At 30.1% G+C, this 21483-nt stretch overlaps 2 protein-coding genes across 3 annotated transcripts; both read right to left on the bottom strand.

The window, feature by feature from the left end:
- Nucleotides 1-34: 34 nt before the first annotated feature.
- On the bottom strand, nt 35-16307 carry Flo1 (flotillin-1). 2 transcript variants are annotated; one of them, XM_085206537.1, is made up of 11 exons: nt 16127-16307; nt 15034-15200; nt 14498-14677; nt 14175-14258; nt 13259-13477; nt 12904-13064; nt 11876-11984; nt 11559-11684; nt 6492-6662; nt 4138-4238; nt 35-3296 (listed from the first exon to the last, which is right to left on the bottom strand). In XM_085206537.1, the coding sequence occupies exons 1-10, from the start codon at nt 16176-16178 to the stop codon at nt 4176-4178; spliced, it is 1332 nt and encodes a 443-aa protein (XP_085062663.1). In that variant the 5' UTR covers nt 16179-16307; the 3' UTR covers nt 35-3296; nt 4138-4175. The 2 variants fall into 2 exon arrangements, with proteins under 2 accessions (XP_085062663.1, XP_085062664.1); XM_085206538.1 differs by lacking the exon at nt 4138-4238 and having other exon boundaries at nt 16127-16306.
- LOC146526998 (uncharacterized) lies at nt 9626-10756 on the bottom strand. The gene is made up of 2 exons (XM_085206539.1): nt 10493-10756; nt 9626-10089 (listed from the first exon to the last, which is right to left on the bottom strand). Exon 2 carries the CDS (start codon nt 10077-10079, stop codon nt 9684-9686), a length of 396 nt encoding a protein of 131 aa, XP_085062665.1. The 5' UTR covers nt 10080-10089; nt 10493-10756; the 3' UTR covers nt 9626-9683.
- Nucleotides 16308-21483: the final 5176 nt, after the last annotated feature.

Below are 21483 nucleotides of genomic sequence, written 5' to 3'. Positions count from 1 at the left end.
TACAGTGATAGGATTTTTGCAAAAAAATAAACAATTGTTAAGTTTAAAGTTTTATTTGAATAAATATGAATAAAAACACGTCAATACACATACATTAATAAAAATGTGATTCACACTCAAAGTTATTTGTGTTTGTGCCACTCTTAGTGCACGTCTCTTATAAGATTACATCATTTCTATAGTATCTTTATTTTTTTATCAAACCCACAATATTTAGATTTTCACACTTGTTTAAATCATAACATTATAAAGAATATTATTTTCCACTGCAATATTTCTAACAACGCAAAAGATTACCTACCAGTACCTTCTTTGTTTCTACTTTAACAATTATTGAACGATATAAGAATAGTTTGTAGCAAACCTTGAGTAGGGTACAAAGTATAGGCGGAGATAGTCAATTAGAAAATTAAAATTGTTTTAATATTCGGATTTTCCTATGGAAACCACCGAAGGGTATATTTTTAGTAACATATTTTTTACTGTACGATGAAATAATAAATATTTTGGGTACATTTTATATGATCAGCCGGAATTACTAAAGTAGTGTAGCATCTGTTTAAATATTTTTCTGAATGTTTCATAGACATTGCTTATACTAAATAGCAAGCACTTAATAGAAATGCAGAATCCCCTAGATCTGGTACTGAGTAAAAGTTCTATATAAATTATAAATTAACAAGAATTACTCAATATTTGTGTATAGCAGTGAAAAATAATAAATTACAAATAATTATATAATATGTGATGTTAAATTTTAATAGCTGTTAGATAAGATGTTGTAATTAAATGAACACATTTGTGCTGAAATGATAATAAAATAAACAGCACCCAACATAACTTCATTTAAATAATAAATTAGTAAAAATTATATGACAATTTAATATTTTATGTAAATAAATTTAATTCATAACAAAAAAGAATAAAAAATTAATTTATAAAATTACAATGCAATCGCTTAGCATATAATATATAGTTACAATATGGCACAAGCCGTTAAAGTGGTAGAGGTAACTTTTACTTTTCTGCGTAGACCTAATACCATACCACAAAGTATCAATTCTCAGATATGGCCAGAGAAATGTCACGTTCACTTGTTGAAATAGTTCTTAAATCGCCTAACGTTACAATTTTTTTGGCTAAACCAAAAAATTTTTCTGGTCGCGGCTTCGTTTAGTGAAGTTTTAAAAACTTATTACAAAATAATAGCACAATATTCACATATCGATATTATGCATTTTAATAATTATAATTAATTACTAATATTCAATATAAATTGTGATTCTTGGTTTAAAGAAGAAAAAGAGTTATAGACGTTACGAGAACGAAACCTCGATTATAATTCTACAGTCTGTCTGTATACATCTATTTGTACTAAGATAAATGCGTATACAAACATTTAATTTGTTCTTTGAATATTGATAATATTTTTAAATAAAGCTTTTAAATACAATGATAAAAGCTGGAGCACATTTTTAGGGATACAAACATAAAAAAATATCCAAGATATCAGATAGACAGTTTCCCTAAAATAGCTATTAATGATATTTAACTAAATTATACATCTATTTTAGATAAATATCATTAGTTATATATCATTATTCGTTACATCCATCGAGGTGAGTCCAGAAGTTGAAATCAATGCACTCTATATACCTACATCAATAAAATGTATGTAGTACTTATAAAACGAGACGGTAACAAATACAATACGATACATAATAAATTACATAAAAGAAGAAGAAGCGAAGAGGACCCATAGCAGAGGTTTAGTTTTCTTAGAATATCTATTTATTTTTCATTTAGTGGAAACTTGAACATGAAGTGACCAAATGGTATCGAACATTCGTTACCAGTCTCCAAGCAATATGGCTTTTATTACCTACTAATTCCATATTTGGTATAAAAATAGACACTAACTTATGGTTCTCATAAGACTTTAGCCGCACTTACGGATGAGTTGGAAATAATGCTACATTTATAATGTTCATTAAATACTAATACATAATTAACACAAAGACTCTTTAATACATGAGATTCTAATTTGCAACTATTCTATACGTTACAAAGGAGAAACTTCGTTTTAAATGTGATTGATCGTCGAATAGCAATGTGTTTTTGGTTTAAAAAAAATGTCAGAATAATAATAAAAAAATTGTTGTATATTAAATTATTTTGTCTATTGATTTAAATGGAATGTATAAAAAGAAACAAATTTATAGTATACTACAGTCTACAAATTACACGTAGGCGTAGTACCCACAAATCAAAATTGAATTCATCTAACGCAAGGCCACGACAAGTCTCTTGAAAATAATTCTTATCAGATTTTAGTTTAGTACATTCAATATCTAACATGAAAAGCAATCATCATCATCATTTCGGTGGAAAATATACTGACCTAATAAACTCACGCTAACGCTAGAGCTGAAATACGGTAAAAAATAAATATATATAAATACAAGTAAGTTTGTGATAGGAGAAGAAGATAGTTCCATCTTAAGGCTAGTTTCGCTTACATATGCGTACTTTTTAAATTTTATTTACATACAAAAATACACAAACGATACAATTGACTAGTTGAAATACAAATATGGAAGTAAATTAGCACACAGCGGTGGTTAGAGTCCACGAGGAAACGAGAGCCTATGCGGTCGCCAAACGTTAATTTTGTATTATCTTAATTTTAAGCTCAACTATTACACACATTTAAAAAGAAATAATGTAAATCGATCAAATTCACACTCGAAAGGGGGCACACGATTTAGTTTTGTTATCTTTAGAAATACACAAATATCATCTAAAACAAATGTACTATAATACGTTACTGTTACACTTTCTAAACTGTACTTTTTGAACACCAAATATTTTCATTTAACCTAAGATCAGATTAGCTAAAATAAAAAAATATAGGTATTATATTTTTTTTTTACTATAACAGTCATTTATAATTTACTCTCGAGTATTAGGCGATTGGTCTTTATATATCGATCGTCGCTCCGATTTGCCTCACAACTAAACATCACCTTCGACTACCGATTATAATTATATATCAATTATAATTATATAAACATATGTTATTCGAAATGAACCGGAACTATCCTACTCGCTAGCTGGGGCTGCAACACTGTCTTGCTGACAAGATTTGTGCACAGCGCTATAAGATAAAGAAACTAAACAAAACAAAAATCCTATAATATATTTGGCAAAAGTTTTGGATGTTTCATGTTTGTAATACGAAGCTAGAAAATTATTTTTCTATGAAGATTGCTGTTGCATTAGACGGCGCGAAGATCCTGCGAAAATATATAATATATATATATATACTACTAGTATATTATATACACTATATTTATATAAGTATAGTATATATAATACAGTGGCAGTATTTTTACATGATATAAGTTTCTTTACATATACACAAATACTTTGTTACCAGTTATATATTTTTAACTATTTACATTAAGTTAGAAACACATGCAAACAGTATAAATATATATTAACTCCACACATATACATATATATGTATACACACACGCGCAAACACACACAAGCCAAACAGCAATGAGTCCAATAATAGCGCACTCAACGAGTCATGAAATCTTCTCACTTAGTCCCACAATAAGCCCAATGTCAATTTAATAAATCAACAAATAACCACTTATTTAATTATATTTCGAAGTGAATTTATTTGTAGCGTAAAATATAATGTAAGGCAAAAATAACTAACTTCCCGAGACTTCCCTTAAAAATAAAATAGTAAGTCCACATTAGAAATACTATGCAAAAATTATTTAATTTTCTGCCATTATAAAAGAAGCGATTTTCTTATAATTATATTCGTCCATCGTATTTATCGATAAAGATTGATTACTTTGAATGAAACGCGCAAATTCAGTTGCTTTCTAGTTAAAAAGCAAAGAATTTATATTAGCAATGTATAATTGCATTTTTGTTCCGTTAATGAAAAAAAAAACAAAAAAGTTAAAATTCCATCCGGCCTCTACACTAGCGGGTACCTACAACCTCGGTTACTTTAGGGGCTATTCGTAATAAATTCTCCCCAGTAAAAGTTCCATGCAAACTAAATAGATAATGAAGGGACAAATGAGAAGACATCATCCACACAATACTTGCCTCCCAGCCACAGCAGATGTTTAGTTGATCCCGCACAGTTATCGCAACTTCCTCGCGGAGTCCCCGCGCGCGGAGGGTGTGGGCACTACGGTATCCACACTCTACAACCGCACCGGTTAGATTACACATATAATTTGATATAAACCTCCTTATCATTTCAATTTAATTCTCGGTATTTTTTCTTTGGTTTCGAAATTCAATAGAAAAGTGGCATAATTTAATATATTTTTTTCAAATTTACATTATTATCTCATATAAGTGTACCTATCTACATAATTAATGTATTTATTTACGTCAGCATTCCTTTAATAATTATATCTAAAACATTTCGTATATTCTGAAAGTTATTTATACAATTATCTATTTATTTCAATATAGGTAGTAAGCGAGTAAATATTAATCTAATACAATAATAGCTTACAATATGATAATATTACAACTTTCAAGGTTAACTTACAAGGTTTTAGGCTAACAGAATTTGACGAAACGTCCATTCTAGTTCAGGCCCATATTTATAAATCGCTCGCAAGTCTGAGATCAATCTTGAGATGCTGTTTTCATTCATAAATTATATATGTATGAATTTAAACGGCATCTCAAGATCAATCTCAGACTTGAGACCGATTTATAAATACGGGCCTTACTGACGACGGGATAATATTCCTCGCACGCTGATTTGTTCACTTTATACTACAGAATATGTAAAAAAAATAGCTGCGTAGGGTAAAATCTAAACTATTAATAATATTTTATACAGAATAAACATTATTAATATAACAATGCGTCATGGGTAATAGATTGCACAAGTGTTGTTTTGGAATTTTGTACTTAATCAAATTTCGTTGTTCGCAATACGTTGACGTAACAGAGCTCAAATTAATTTTAAATTCTCTTCTCTCTAAAAACGCTCCATAATAATAGAGATAAATAGAAAAAAGAAGACTTAAGTTTTTTAGAAGAAAATTTACATTTTCTGTAAAAAAAAATTATATGACAAATATTATTTATTATTAACCTTTATTTGTGGCTATAACCTGTATTTTTATTTAATTAAAAAATGTATTCTTGCTTCAAACGCCATTTTCTTTAACTAAACAAATATACTATACTGAAATTTACATAAACGCCGTTATATATATATGTATGTATCATACTCATACAATAATAGTAAACTTTCAGAAAAGAAAAGTTATAACGTTAATAACTTTAAGCGCCCCGTACTGTAAGACTTGTGTTTTTTTAATTATATCACTTTTCTATTTAACCGATGATATATGAAATTAAAGAGAGGTTTAAAAATGGATTAGCACATATACATACAAATGAGTTATTTTTAAGAACAATTAGTGATTTTTCAGTTAAATTTAATAAGCATGAATGTTTAAAGCGAGTTAACAATTATTGAACACTGTGTTTAACTTATCGATAATTGCACAGGCTAACCAATACCCTGATAGGATTAAATTAATAAATGATGATATACGTATTTTTTTTAAAAGAGCAATAATAAGTAACTTTTAATAATTACTTATTACAAGACGGACAATATACTATTTAACGAGACAGATGACGGCGTTGAGTTCCGACACTCAACACGCAATGCCTCCAGAATTCGACGGAACGTAGGGAACGAAATTATTTTAACGGGTTCCAGATTCTGCAGAATAAAGTGTGAAGCTAAAAAAAATTATAGATAATATATTCATATTAACAAACATAAATCAATAAAATGACATAATACATGTCATAAAATATGTTTGAAGAAAACATAAATAGTTGAAGTTTACTACGTTAATTTTAACAAATGTAATATACAAACGGTGTTGGAAAATACATATATATATATATAAAATTAATATCTTCGTGGATTGCAATTATTGATAAGTCAAAAGGCTAACGATATGGCGACCTCTACTCTAGATAAGTTATCTCGTGTACATTTCACCAAGTTAGTCAAAAACAATGAGTTGGTTTTTTTTTATCAGAGAATTTTTTCAGCATACATTTTGTGAAAATTATTAGAGTGGCATGAAAAATAAACATGCATGTTATTTTTGGAAAAGGTGATTTCAATTAGCTTTAACATAAAGTGAGGCAGTTGTTAGGATAGAGAATATAAACAAAGACTAAAATTATGTTGGCTGAATTATTTACTAAATGTTTAAGCAACGTTACAAAAATATTTTTTTTTTAATAAAATTTTGCTATGATAGATTCCATCAGCAAGCTATCACTAATCTATTAGATATGAAATCAAACCTATCTCTAAACTAATTCTCTATCCTAATACACAACACCAAATTGACAAACGAAACAAAGATAACAAACCATAACAACAAAATCATTCAACATACCTTTACTTTCGAGATATCGACGCCAGTGACCCCCTTCACGAGGTCAGGGATACACTGTACGATGCTCAGCACCTCGCCAGTCAGCTTGGCTGCACCCACTTCACCGCCGCCGCAGGAGACCATGGTCACTTTACGTGCCTGCGATAGCGGCGCTGCCACCTCTGCTGCCACCTATCACGAATGAGAATAGTTATCAATAGTATCAATAAATCAATATGTCTATAGAGAAAACTGGTACGTTATTAATTTTGCGATTGAAAGACAAAGCAATATCGACAGTAATGGCGGGAACCCAGAAAGAATAATTGTAAACAAACGAAAAAACCCGCTACGACTGTGGGTTCTGGAGAATAAAATATGTAATATTTTCATTTACTCGCACTGGCAACAAGACAAAGAGCGGCGTTGAGTTCCACTACTCAATACACAATGCCACGAGAAGTCAGCAAGTATGGAAGGGAGTGTCTAAACACTAGGTTGCTTCTGCCGTTCTCTATATATACGAAATACAGCGTAAAGCAAAAAAATATATTTATAATTTCGTCTTAAACAAATATTAATGACGACTAATAAAATATAGTTAACATAATGTTTATTTTTCTATACATCTGTAAGTGTTATATATTCCTACATCTAGCCTCGAATATCGCATACTTGTTAAATATAATTTAAATAGTTTATTTATATTGAAATTGCAAATAATTAGAAATGAATATGAAATAACAGTTAAACAAACATAACACAGAACGTTCTCGAATACAATGTGCGATAAGAAGATCTATACATAAAATAATAAAAGCGAAATAATGAAATAATACAGAAGGCGTAATAAACGGATATGATAATCAGGCAACTATTCAAGTACTACAACGAACACGTAATAAATGAACGTAAGATCTGTAATAATTAAATTCTTCATGGTGGAAATGGTTATTGTCGTTGGAAATATTAATTATAAATAATATTTCCACTATAGATGGGAGATTGTAATATGATTAGAAAAAACATTATGTTAAAAACAATGTATCTAAAAGTATTTTGTTAACTCCTAAGAGGAAAATATTAAATCTGGTTCGTTCGTTGATAAGGATAATTATTGTATTTTTCCTCAACATCTTTTTTATACTAATTCTGCAGATTTTCCTTATTCAGTTTTTTTATGTAATTCGTAATTAGTTTCAGGATATTAATTTATTATTGAAAAAAAAATGTTTCCATTCTTTATGTTTGCGAGCGACTGTAAACGCGACAGGTTGTGAGTTCGATTTCCACTTGAGGAAATGAAATATTTAATATTTACATTTTTACGCTCTGATAACGCAGTAGCTTCATAATTCGGCGGAAAATGGGAAACGGAAGTCTCTTAATGGAAACGGAGTGTCTTAACACCAGGTCTTAGATCCCAGTTAAAAAGAGAGATAGAAAAGATATATCTACTTTACTATTTATATACAGTAAAATAAACACGTAAACATTATAAAGCATACAAATGATTCTATAACAAAAAAGAAAATTTATTAAATAACAAGCTAAGTTTCTTGTAATACCATTTAAAAAATAATTAAGAACACACATTATACAATTCAATTAGTTATATGTGTGACGTGTGACTGGTTTATCGTCTCGTTACATGACTGACCTTGCAATAATATGCACGAGTTACAATGCATATAGTTTTACGATAGTTGAATAGTGTTAAAACTATTACATAAATAGTTGTCAGTTTAACTGACGACTGCAATAATAGTTAAGATTACACAACCGACCACGACGTGTATAATATTACAATGTACAAGTATAGACGACTGAGATCCCAGGGCCCCCAGATCTACGTCATTTTAGCAAAGCTGAAATTTTGAGGATTAAGTCTTATATATAGTTAAGACAAAAGTGGGGTCCTTCCAGAGGTAGCGTCAACTAACCTGGCCGTGGCCGTGGCGCCTTGATCTAGTAGGTATTGTTAAACAATTCAAGCAAAACGATACGGTCATTTTACTTGCTTTGAAAACGGAAATAATTTCTCTAGTCCTCAGTACATATAATAATTAATGTTAACTAAATCACTTGATAAGGAAGTAGTTAATAAAATTTTTCTAAAGTAATAATATTAATTGATAAATAAAAAAAAAGACCGTGCATTATATGTAATTTTCAGGCTCTGCCTATATGGAAATAATGAATAAAGGTCCCACGTAAATCATTAGGTTCCCAGGTTCAGTCTGCCTACGCTGCTATGTACGAGATACAACGTAAAGCTAATGAAAAAGATAATGAAGCATAAATATTAATTATATCTATAACTACGTACTTTATGCTTACAGCAGCATAATCGCATATATACATATTAATTGTCAAATATTGTATAAAAATAACAATAAATTTCATCAAATTCTTCTGTAACTAGTTTTTCAACGATTATTACACTAAAGTGATGTGGAACCAATGCAGCTAACAGTAACGAATGAAAATAGAAGATTAAAATGTTTTATACTTTTTTATAAAAATGTTATATGATCATTTGGTATTGTGTATGGTATTTTTACTTGACTGGTATTGAATATTACGAAAGTTCCAACAATAATCGCCCTGGTCCAATTATAAAGATGTTCATTACTTCAACCATTAAATTCCCATTAGCTACATCATCAATAATCAATATATTAGTTTTAGTTCTAGTCAATTAATATATTAGTTTTAGTCTTAGTATATTTACTTCGTCTTAGACTTACAATTCCTAGTAGTAGTTATAGTAGTATAGTTAATATAGATTTATTGTTTAACCCTTAATCAAACAAACTTTATTTTTCGAGTAATTTGAAATCTGGTCACGGCTTTTAGGTAAGTGGGTGCCGTAGATTTCGAAAAACAACTCCTTTTTTTTATAAAAAGGGGGGAAATGGGGGTTTTGCAGTGGGAAATTATTTCCCAGTATCCGGTATTTCAAAGCAAAATATAATCAAGTGGGAAATTATTTCCCATTATCCGGAATAGCTCTCAACTTTTGATATATTTTTACTACAAGTTCTATACATGTAAGTTGCTCCTACTTTACTTGTTTCTTTTTTGTCTTATATAATAAAATTGAAAAAATACTGTAATATGAGTGAATAAAGTTATAAAATGAAACAACAACGTTAGGAATGATATATAGTTTTAATATAAACTGAAACTTAATTACTAAGAAAAATAATATTATTGAGGTGGAACAGTGTGAAAGGTTTTGAAGCAATTTTTAGCACACAAAGCTACTCCAAGCGGAACACAGTCTGTTGTTGGTGAGTTTGTGATATGAGATGTTTCTCCTAAGGCTGTCAGTAAGGCATCTGTTGAAATCTGTTGGGCTTGTATAGTAGGCGTTTCTTGTTTATCTTCATTCGATTCGAAGCCGAAGATATATTCAAGACGTTGTTCAATTAGGTTATCGTCAAGCTGATTGAGGTAAGTATCGGATGGAGAATGAATGCTATTGACATAGCATGAGTCATCTTCAGAATCTGAGGCTGATAAATCAGACAAGTTGTCTAAATTTTGCACCACCTCCTCCAATTTTTTCTTTGGTAGAACTTTTTGTAACTTTTTAGCGTCCATATTTAAATAGCTAAAACAAATAAAAGGAAGTCTAAACTAACTTGGTAGTCTGAGCAGTACAAATAGTTCTAAAATATAATAGTTATAAAAATCAAGTGAGAAATCACACAAACGCAGTCATAACTCTCGACAAAGCTCCATATATGAGTTACTCGCTGACAATTTTGTGTAAGTTAGATAAAATTATAAGTAACAATACCTGTTTAGGTACTTATATAGTGCAACAGACAAATTATTTATTGTATATATAGAAATTGGTATTTTTCAAATGCAGGAACAAACAATGGGAAATAATTTCCCACATAATAAAACCTAAGAAAATACAACAAATATCAATGCTGCGAGCCCAAAAACCGTAAGAAACATTCAGAAAACAAGTCTAGTTTACAATATTATTGTGTTTATGCACTTACCAGATTTTTTTCTTCAAAAACTTTTAAATCTTCCGTTTGAACCGGTTTTTTTCACAAAATATTTCAAACTGTGTTTTTGACATTGACATACAATGACAGTTTGCGCCTTAAGACAAAATGTTGCAAATAAATAAAATTAAAAAATTCTGTACGATTATTTTTCCCTAAGGTTGGTACTGATTAGAGTTGCCAAAGACGAAATAAAACAAAAAAATTACAGTAGTGGCATGTGGGAAATAATTTCCCAATATTTGATTAAGGGTTAAGTCAATATTGTAAAGTTTACAATAGAAATGTAAGAATGAATTTAATGTATGTAGTCAGAAAATAAATTAACAACGCAGTAACAAAAACTTAATACTACCAGACATCCAATATTTTTAGTGTGCACACCGCCTATTGATATATGAGTACAGGTGTGTAATATGTCGCTCTGGTATGTTATAATAAAGTTGCTTTTAAAATGCTTAGAAAGACAATTTAAGAAAACAGAAAAAATTAACATAGAAAGACTCCAACCCATGCCTTTTGTTTACTGTCCAAACGCTATGACCACGAAGCCATACTTTCTTATCAAGCTACGTCGAAATTCCTAATCGCTTATTACTACCTATTTATGTTGTTAGCAATTCTGTAGGAAGATTCTGTAGAGAGAGTAATAATGTTCCAGAAATTTGTAATAGAATATGCTAACCAAAGATTACTGCAAATAATAATCAGAAGGCAAAAGAAAGAGTACTGTTTACTAAATATTTTTTACATATTTAGAAACTATTTTTAATAGGAAAGTTAAATATAAAATGAATATATGTAAAGTAATGATGACCTACATGATGATTCCTAAGAGGGGAATCATTTTCATTTCCTTACTCTTGTAAGAAAACAAAGCGGCGTCGAGATCCATTACTGAACACGCAATGCCTCGAAAAATCGCACCACCTAACATTCAAGAGATTGTGGGAACTGAGTGTTTTAACATTAATTTCCTTCCCTGTTCTTCTTTGGGGATGATGGGATGTATACTGCAGGATACATCCCGCGCATCCTGCATATTTATTTATTTTACCTTAGGCAATGTCTCTAGCATCATGTCAACCATGGCAGCAGATCCATACTCTTTCCATGCATCAGCTTTCTTCGCCATCTGTTCCGCGTCCGCAGCCGCCTTGGCTTTAATCGCGAATGCCTCCGCCTGTAAAATAGTAACAATTATACTTGAATATCATACTTTAAATCTTAATCTTATACTTTATTTTACATTATCACAAATAATATAAGATTAATTATTTTAGTATCAGTAAACAAAATGACGACGAAGTCGTCGTGGCCCAGGGGGCAAAAGGGTGTGATTATAACGCGATAATCAAAATATAATATACTTACTTCTCCACGAACTTTCACTGCTTCAGCCTCGGCCTCAGCCTCCAGCACCGTCTTTAGACGATGAGCCTCTGCTAGTTTCTCGAGTTTAAATTTCTCTGCTTCGGCGGGTCTGTAACCAATAAATAATTCATATAATATTTTTTCTTTTCTTTTTTTACTTCACGTTGGTACACACTAGGTTCTGCGTATTCCGCAGGAGGAACCTAGTGTTAAGACTGCGTACCCCACGCACCTCTCAATTGTTTAATTTCGAAGTATTGCGTAATATCGAAGTATTGCGTAATATGGAATAATCGAAGTAATTTTTGAAGTAAAATATGAAATATTTCATTTCCTCAAGTGAGAATCGAACCCACAACTTGTCGCGTTTATACAGTCGCACGCTTGTGTCACGCCTGCGCGCCACGACTGAGTTCAGTTTCATAAAAATTATGAACATTAAATAATTAAATATGTTTTGACAATGAAATCAAGAAATAACTTGTTTTTACAAAAAGGAGCATTATTGATTTTTGAAGTTATAGGATATATAGATTTGTGACTGATTCACATGGAAAATGATTAATGAAATGATGTATTGTTTTTTTTCGTAATTAACACAATCGTATCTGTAATCACACAAATATGTTAATCTTGAAATTGCGCATGTCGCATATTTGGATAATAATTTAAAACTTTACTCAACGAATTTTTTTTTATCTTCACATTATATCATAGGTTTACACGTGTTCTTCAAAGTAGATAGAAGGACCTCCCGTTAAGATACTCCATTCCCAATGCACTGCCAATTTTCAAGTGTATTGTGGTAACTTGAGGTTTACAGCAACATCGGTTACATATCTTTGCCTCTGAGAAAAGTATACACTATGTGGCTGCCTAAAAGGAACGTCGAAAGGACGTCGACGGCAAGGGCGTCCCCTGCGGGACTCGAACCTAAGCTTGCGGCCGTCGATCCGGCAGGGAAACTAAAATCGTGTATTTAGATTTACAAAGAGGATATACAAATAAGTATGTTGTGATATGCTTACCTTCGTACAGTTGCCTCAAGTTCCTTCTCTCTACGTTGCACTTCCCATTTCTGAACATTAATCTCCTGTGAGCGTTCAACAACTGCTATTTGCATTTGTTCCTCTTTAATACGCTGTTTTGTTTTAGCAGCTTGCAACTCGTACGCCATTTCAGCTTCAGCCTTTAATATCAGTTATAATATTTAACAATCTTTATAGAATTTCATTTTTAATAGATTTATATCACTATATAATATTTTTAAATAATTAAGCGCTTTTAAAATTAAATAGTAAAAGTATCATTAACTTTTTAATAAATTATCTTCACCAGTCTATGATAGAAGATCCTAGATGGCAACCAAAAAATAAAACATACCTTTTTTGTCTGAACTTCTACATCATATGCAGCTTTCTTTAACTCAAAATCTCTTTGAGCTTTGGCTATTTCAGTATCATTTAGGAACCTTGCGGCCATTCGTTGTTCCTCTGCCATGGCCTCCTTGATGCGCGCTTCAGCGTGGGCCTCAGCTTCCCCTATGCGAGCATCGCGTTTCACTTCGGCTGTACGAGCCATGCCCAAGGCTTTCAAGTAACCCTATGAGATATACAAAGCTTTATCTATAGTTAGTGTCTAACAAATAATTATAATTAAATTTGTGGTCTTTTTTTCACTTGTTTTTTTGTCTAATAATCATTCTAATAGTAATTCTTTTTGTTTGGTGAGCATTGCTATTTGACAACAGAGCAATCTAACCTGTAAATGTGATAAGAACTGCCATAAACAATGTTTGGAAACAAGTTTTCTTATTATTTTTTTCCACTTGTAAAATAGCATGACAACTTTAATTTGCATCTACATAACATATTCATTTATTCATTTTAATAAAATATATCTAAAAGTATTATCTCTTTTCTTGGCAACCAGCAATAGGCTGCTGGATCAACCAATCTCATGACACTCTCCATCTCTATTGAGACATTATTTTAGTACTACAATTTAGGTTTAAGTTTCTGCCTTGTTTTAAACTCAATTTTTAAATGCCCCATAAATTGCATGTTTACTTAAAATGGTTCAATTATTCTGTAGATAGATCAAACTTTTGTTTAATTGAGGCAGTTATAATTTACTATTATTACTTATATTTTTCATATAATATATATGATAAAATATTTAGATTTGATATTGTTGATTGATTATAAAATCTCAAGGAAACGTAATTATAAATTCATTAACTAATAGACATTTTATAACATTACAAATGTGGAAGATTTAAATAAATTAAATAAATTACCTCTTCATCTCTGATATCTTTCAAAGTATAAGAAACCACTGTTATGCCCATATTTATCAAATCACTTGAAGCTACTTCAAAAACCTGTAAAAAATATAGTAAAAAATAATTTATTGATATCATTACAAGCTGAACAAAAAAATATATTTAATTATCTTTTATCAAATGCTGGTAAATTGTATATTCAGTTATTTAGCAACATAATTAAAGTAAACAAGTTAAAGTAACACAATGTTACGCATTGTGTTACTTTATCTATGACAGTTGTGGGTTCCATTCCTATCTGCGAAAATAAATTACTTTCCTCAAACCTGTTATCTCACCTTTTTAGAAAAGATCTTTCGATCTTTGTATATTTCTTCAACTGTCATCGAGCCCATTATAGCTCGCTGGTGCCCTTCAAGAGTCACTAGTGCTATATGCTGAATTTCCTGTTCAGATTTACCTAGAAACTGTTCACAAGCTGATAGCAACATTTCTGCATTTTGCCCTTGGATTTTTACCTAAAATTATTTATTAAAAAAAACTATTAAACTGTTATAAAAAACTATTAAAAACTAAAATTATATTAATTATTATTTATAATAAACTATTAAACTATTATTAAACAGAATGATTTGATATGACCACCTAATATATACATAATCATCAATATCAAGGTGAAAACATATTGCTAAGTAACGAAAGCAGTTTTATTTAAAATTTTAATTTTAAAATTAATTAATACAAAATCTACCTGAGTTATTTCAATTTTTATAAGATATTTCAATGGGATTTATTATTGATTACTATATTACTGTACTACTCTTATTAAAACAAAATCTGAATTGAAATATGAAATATTATTATTATACTTTACTTGTGCTATGCCAGTCACAGATATAGGCACACCCTGGCTGGTGTAAACTGTTGGTGATTCAACTTGTAGTGTCATAGTATTAAGTGAAATCCTCTGAACACGCTGTATTGCTGGCCAAACAAATGCCCTTCCTCCAGGAACAAGGAGAGGCTTTGAGTAGCAGCATCCTGCATATTAATATCATTTTAGTTAATATAGACAAAATAAAAATGAAAATACAGTAAAGAAGACATTGATATATACATGTACATTTTTAAAATCATATATGTATCAGTAATAGCTTTCACTTTGCAGTTTGAATGGTAGAAATGATAATTCGCTTTTCAAGATGAATGATGAGATTGGGCATTATTAATATATAATATTACATGGATACATGAGCTATATAAATAAAATAAGTTACAAAATTAATATAATTTCACATGGCTGCAAAAATAAATGTGCATAATATGCACAATTCACAGCATTTCAAATACAAGCAATAATATTATATTTTAATATAATAAACAGTAAAATAATGTCATGTTTAACAATTAATTTAATACAATTGATTTGATATTCCAAATAATAAAATATTTTAATATATATTTAACCACAATCTTTTATATTTTAACTAGTTCAATGTAATAGGAGCATCAACAAGCAAAATAGACATTATAATCAAATTAATTTGACATTGAAGCAATGTTTACATCTTGTTTAATACTATGACTCATACAGGTTAGAGTAAACCATAATTTTTTTCCTGTTACAGAATATGTATAATATCTCAAACTAGCTATAACACAAAGTATGTCTATATTTAAAAGGAATCTACCAAAGGATACGTTATTGTAAGAGAGTCGTTGTAATTTTCGAATATAAATACTTCGCTTTGCCAACGCCTATTGAAGCATATACAACTAAACATCTCGAAGACAAAAAGAACGTATATAATGGACGTGTTCATGCATTTCGATATAGATTATGTTAAATATTGCTTTATTAAAGAGGTAAAACATTTACTTTACGTTAAAAATTATATTTAAAGTATAATTACCTTATACTCTCTCTACTTAACAACAATACTACAAGTAGCTAAAACATATATTACCTGAAACTACAAGCGCTTCATTTGGACCACAAGTAACAAAGCCCCAAGTCATAATTTCTTTTCTATTTTGTACAGAATTATGTTATAAAGAAACCTATAAAATGAAATTAATGAAACTACAAAACTTTTAACATCAAAACATATATCGGCTTCTCAAATAATAGTCCAATAAATGGTATTAGATCACCACAGATAAAATATATTCGTTATTTAATAGTAATCTATGGATATAAGATATTTGAAATGTATAAAATTTGTATTTGTCAGTTATTAAGTATACTATTCTTTATAAACATATAATAAGTTTTTGCAGTACATGGGAAAAACAAGATATTGAAGTACGATATCTATCGCTTGAGTTATCAAAAGAGCTGTCCATTATTTAAATTATAACGTCACAGCTTTATCCATAACATATAATCACAAAAAATATATTTCTGAGAACAGTCAAAATTTACTTAATTTTATCATATTTTAATTAACTGTAATGTCTAAATATTATTTTAATACTAACACTATTATGTGTTGTATTGCTTATGAATTTTAGGTGTGCCAATTAAGCGCAATGTACTTCGTCAATATCGTAAAATTGAACAAAAGCACAGAGTAAAAATTAAATAGTAATATAGATATTACATTATAGTATGGTATATATACTTTTATTTTATTTTTATATACACATTTTCCATATACAAATCTTTGTGGGTCTTATTAATAAAAATAGCTTATTCTTCTCTTACTCCAAAGTTACACCGGGATTAGTTAATTCTAGATTGGGCAGGGAGTAGCTACGTGTTCATAACGGTATTAATAAATACGAAGTAGGTTCTTAGTAACTATACCATACCATTCTTACTCTGAGATTAAGGTGTATGTAATGGCAGCCCACTGATATTAAAAGTAAAAATGAACAAACTGACCTAGTCGAATGAAAACACACTGACAGTTGGGTAAATTTTGAAGTTTGACACTTTTATTTGACATATGTTGTGATAAATAGCTATTGTTTATAAGCAGAATATTTGAAAATGAGTCTAAAAGAAAAACGCATTTGTTCTATTAACTGGGAAGAAGAAAAGGTAAGCGAGTGAAAATATTTTAATATATAAAAAGGTTAATTAACAATATTAGTAATGTTTTTTATATTTTCCCATTGTGCTATGCATGTGGTATTTTTTTAACTATTAGCAAAAACAAGTAAAGATTTAAGTGACTTCTTGTTCTGCAAAGGTAAATTAATAAGACTGCAAAAGTTACAAACTCTCTTGTGATTACTTGTTATTTGTCATTAACATAACAATATTAAATTAATAATGCTAATTAAATTTTTCAGAGCAATAACTATGTTGAGAAGATGCTTAACTATACTAAAAGCTTGAAAGGTCAAGAACACCAGAAACGGTTGGAGATATTGGAAGTGGAGTGGAGCTGAATATCCAAAAAGAAAAATTAAAAAATGGTATTCTAAAAAGGAAGATTTTAATGATCAGAAAGGCGAAAGAGTTGATGTAAATTTTATTCAATTAAAAATATCTTGTGACATATATTTTTTTTATTAAATTAAATACTAAAAATTATATTAAATGCTCTTAATTCTTCATTTACATTAAACAATAAATAATAATACAATAAATCATAATATATGCAATCAGTCAATCAATTGAGTCTTTATCAATGCTCCTTGAGTTGGACTGTAAAGAAAACAATTTTTAGTCTTATTCATACATCATGGTGGAAAAAATTATATACATAGGTATTGTAAAGGAATATTATTTTATTTAGATTCATGCTATATCCCGCACAATGCAGGGTAACAAGAGAGTACCTGGGAACCTACCTTAAGTACATAAAAAATATTAAGACATATCCAGGAAATCTATGATAAACACTGACCGACTCATAGTTTTGACCATTTTTGTAAATTTTGAAAAATTCAAAATAATTCATGTGAAAAGCTAATAAAAATTATTTATTATTTAATTTGTTTCATTAAATACATCAATATAGTACAGTAATATAATTTTGTAATACATACTTAAGTACATTTTTACTCGGTAATTCTATAAATCAATAATAATGAAATAATGTTATTTTATGTTAGTTTGTAAGAAAGTTCAATGTCTTACAGCAATGCTCACCTATTTTTGATTTTAAGAGTAGTGTTCATTTTACAACAAACATTGTTAGACAATATCTTAATATTAAAATAAAAAAAATACAAATTTATTTATAAAAAGATTTGTATAACTCCTGAATTAAAATAACCCTATTTTCTGTTCCTTTCCGTCATTTTGCAAATACTTATTATATGTTTTTACTACAGTTAGTTGTAATGTTTGAAGGCTTCTACTTCTGCCTCCAAGTCTTTCAATCCATTTCTAGGGAATACTTTATCACATATACTTGCAATATGTGTTATTTATTTACAATGCCGCACCCCTGTATTCCCACTTGTGAAAATTTCTATTTATTTAGATTGATATATTATATTGGTACTTATTAAATAATTATTTTTATACTGCAAATATATTTTTTGCTGTGATAGTATTTAAATGAAGTAAATAATATTTAATTGCGTGCTCATTCTGATTGAAACTCCTTCAAAAGATGAGTCCACTGAAAATATACTTAAATCTGTATTACACATTAAACATAACAAAAATAAATACTTAGTGATTTTGCGTAGCACTTGAATCAGCGGTTACTATTATATATGTAAGTATATATAGATTAATACTTAACTTGGCTGGTATTTCTAAGTTACATTCATTAATTTCTGTTTAGATTTTTGGGCTTTAAGTACTTATGTGACGAATTCTACTTATTTCTTCGTATCACCTTTATAATAAAATTTTTAGATATTCAATAGTTTTCACTTTCCATTAAATTTCGCGAATCGACGCGTATTTCGTTGTTGTTTAAGGTCTAATTTATATGTTTTCCTTAAAATACAGTACATAAGCACTAAACGTGCCATTTTATTGCCGTTTTCAATTTACATGAACGCCAGTGTGAACGTTAAATAGAAATCAATTCTATATAACAGTGAGCGTGGTTTTCGTTTCAGCCTCTTACCCACTATACAGGCTCCTAGGATCCGTACAAAGACTCGTATATCCAATCTTCGCTTTTCAGTTTTGCCTTATCTTATCTACTTAAGTACTTACTAATCCATGGATGGAATGAATGAATCCATGGAATGCTAAGTAGTTTCTTTCTTTGTCACATGTTACTATCGAGCTGGTCTGATGATGTAGTCGGAAGGTGGAACGAGCGGAAACTAGTAATACGACAACGTTATACGGTTTTTTATATAAACGGACTACCGATGAGGAATTATGAAGTATACGTTATCGCTTACTGCCGTATCCTTTCATTTTGTTTTAAAAATTAAGCTCTATTTTTATATCGTACTTTATTAAAATTATAATTAATTGTTAGTACCTCCATAATATAAAAAGTTACTAATATTTTCATTATGGTAGTGTAATATGAAAAAAAAATGAAACAAGGCAGATATACCTACGTTTTCTTTAAAAACATACGAATTGATCATGATAAACATAAAAGAGGATATATATTTGCAATAAGCAGTTAATAATTATCAAGCTCACGAATCAATGTGAGCCGCCGTGGGGGGACTCGAAGACGCGAGCCGAGGGGGCCACGGGGGCGCGCGGGGCGGCGAGGAAGCCGGCAGCGCGCAAGTCGCCGCCTGTATCGACCGGCCCGGATGTGCATTGCAATGCCGGAGAGATCCACCGACCCACCTCGCGGAACTCTGTACGGCTCGTACGGGGACACCGTTAGCGGCCTCGGTGCTTGCGCGACGGACCCGCTGGTCTGTTCGTATTATGTACGTCATTGTTTCTATTGCCGCGTTATATTAACTGATCGTACAAGTTCCCATGTCTCGTCCTGGAGCTGAGCGCAGAGTTCGACTTCGAAATCGATGTAGGTTAAAATTTTCTATTTATGCTCTCACTTATGCTCGCTCTTGCTTATCATTGTTGTAGCCGCTGCGTTGTTTTACGTTATTATATTATTTGCCTGATGCTTCTCTAGTGATAGAATATGACAATGAGCACATGTTCAATGTGGCGGCCGAGGACTCGTCTGAGCCATGAAATTGTATTGTAACTATGTTGTTATAGAAATATTAAATATACAAAATTTATAATATAGCTAAATAATATGTTAATGTTATCAAACTGAAATTATGGCGACTAAAAATTAATAATTAAAATAATATTTTAGAAATATAAGAGTATAGAATCCCGCATAATTCATATTACGGTAACAACAGAGTCAGTAATTCATGTAGTTTAACATGTTCCGCCATGACACGACACTCGAACTTCGAAGTGATGTGCAATGAACTTAATAGCCATTCCCATAACCCACTTCTATGGATGTGTTTCCAGTTACTCATGTTAACAGCTTTAATTTATTTAATTTATAACAATAGACGATTTTTTTTGTATGCATTTGCTTACAGGAATTCACTTTGAGGTTATCAAATAACGAACTAAAAAGTTACTTATCAATTATCGTTACTTTAATAAACTTCAATTTTATTATAAACTCATTTCTAAATTTTCAGTTATGAATATATTTCGACATTAATTGTGGTTAGTGATAAAAAATTAATGAAGTCGGTACATTGTTTTATCTGTGCATCGTTGTAAGTGGCAAGGGCGTTTAATGCTCTATGGCGACCGGAACACTATGGGAGTATCTATTTCCGACGATGCTCGGTCGTTGACTCGTATCCGGAACTAGACTAGCCAACAACAACTTATGTTATTTTCTACTATAACGTATAATAAAACAATTATTTTTTTTTGGATATATTAAAATCTTTATAGAAATAATATTATTAATAATATTTAACAAGCAATTACAGTACAAAATAAACTGCATTTACTAAAAACATGGCTGTCACACGACTCTCCCTAACTCTACTCTCAACTTCTATCGTATAGATCAACACATATACACGTAGAGTCTATACGAGTGATGAAATCATAATAATTTCCATAGCCCTTTGGAACATGGGCACAATGTAAAATAAAACCTTAAAATTGCACAAAAACAAATGAGAAAATGTAATATCAACACATTTATAAGTAAAAAGAATACAAGTAAAAGCTACAAAACTCCTTCGTGCCCGCCTTGCAACTCTTTTTTGCAATTTATTTATGTATGTATGTATATTATACATATAATACAGTACTGATAGGCATTCTGAACATATAAAAACACACCTACCATATGAAGTTTAATTATTTATTATTCAAGTCAAGCCAACGTCGTAACATTTTATTCACATCACTTCAGGACAATGCTGGCCGCTG

This window comes from Heliconius melpomene, chromosome 21 (assembly GCF_056956725.1).
Source record: "Heliconius melpomene rosina isolate 202511_hmr_F chromosome 21, ASM5695672v1, whole genome shotgun sequence".
Taxonomy (NCBI): domain Eukaryota; kingdom Metazoa; phylum Arthropoda; class Insecta; order Lepidoptera; family Nymphalidae; genus Heliconius; species Heliconius melpomene.
This window is presented reverse-complemented; position numbering and strand designations above follow the sequence as displayed.

What these genes read in the sequence shown, in the direction of transcription:
- LOC146526998 (XM_085206539.1), bottom strand. Translation starts at nt 10,079, where the DNA reads ATGGACGCTAAAAAGTTACAAAAAGTTCTACCAAAGAAAAAATTGGAG.
- Flo1 (XM_085206537.1), bottom strand. Translation starts at nt 16,178, where the DNA reads ATGACTTGGGGCTTTGTTACTTGTGGTCCAAATGAAGCGCTTGTAGTT. An exon ending in GAAAGATCTTTTCTAAAAAG is followed by an intron (nt 14,259 to 14,497) that starts GTGAGATAACAG and finishes TATTTTTTACAG; the next exon opens with GTTTTTGAAGTAGCTTCAAG. An exon ending in CAGTGAAAGTTCGTGGAGAA is followed by an intron (nt 11,685 to 11,875) that starts GTAAGTATATTA and finishes ACTATTTTACAG; the next exon opens with GCGGAGGCATTCGCGATTAA.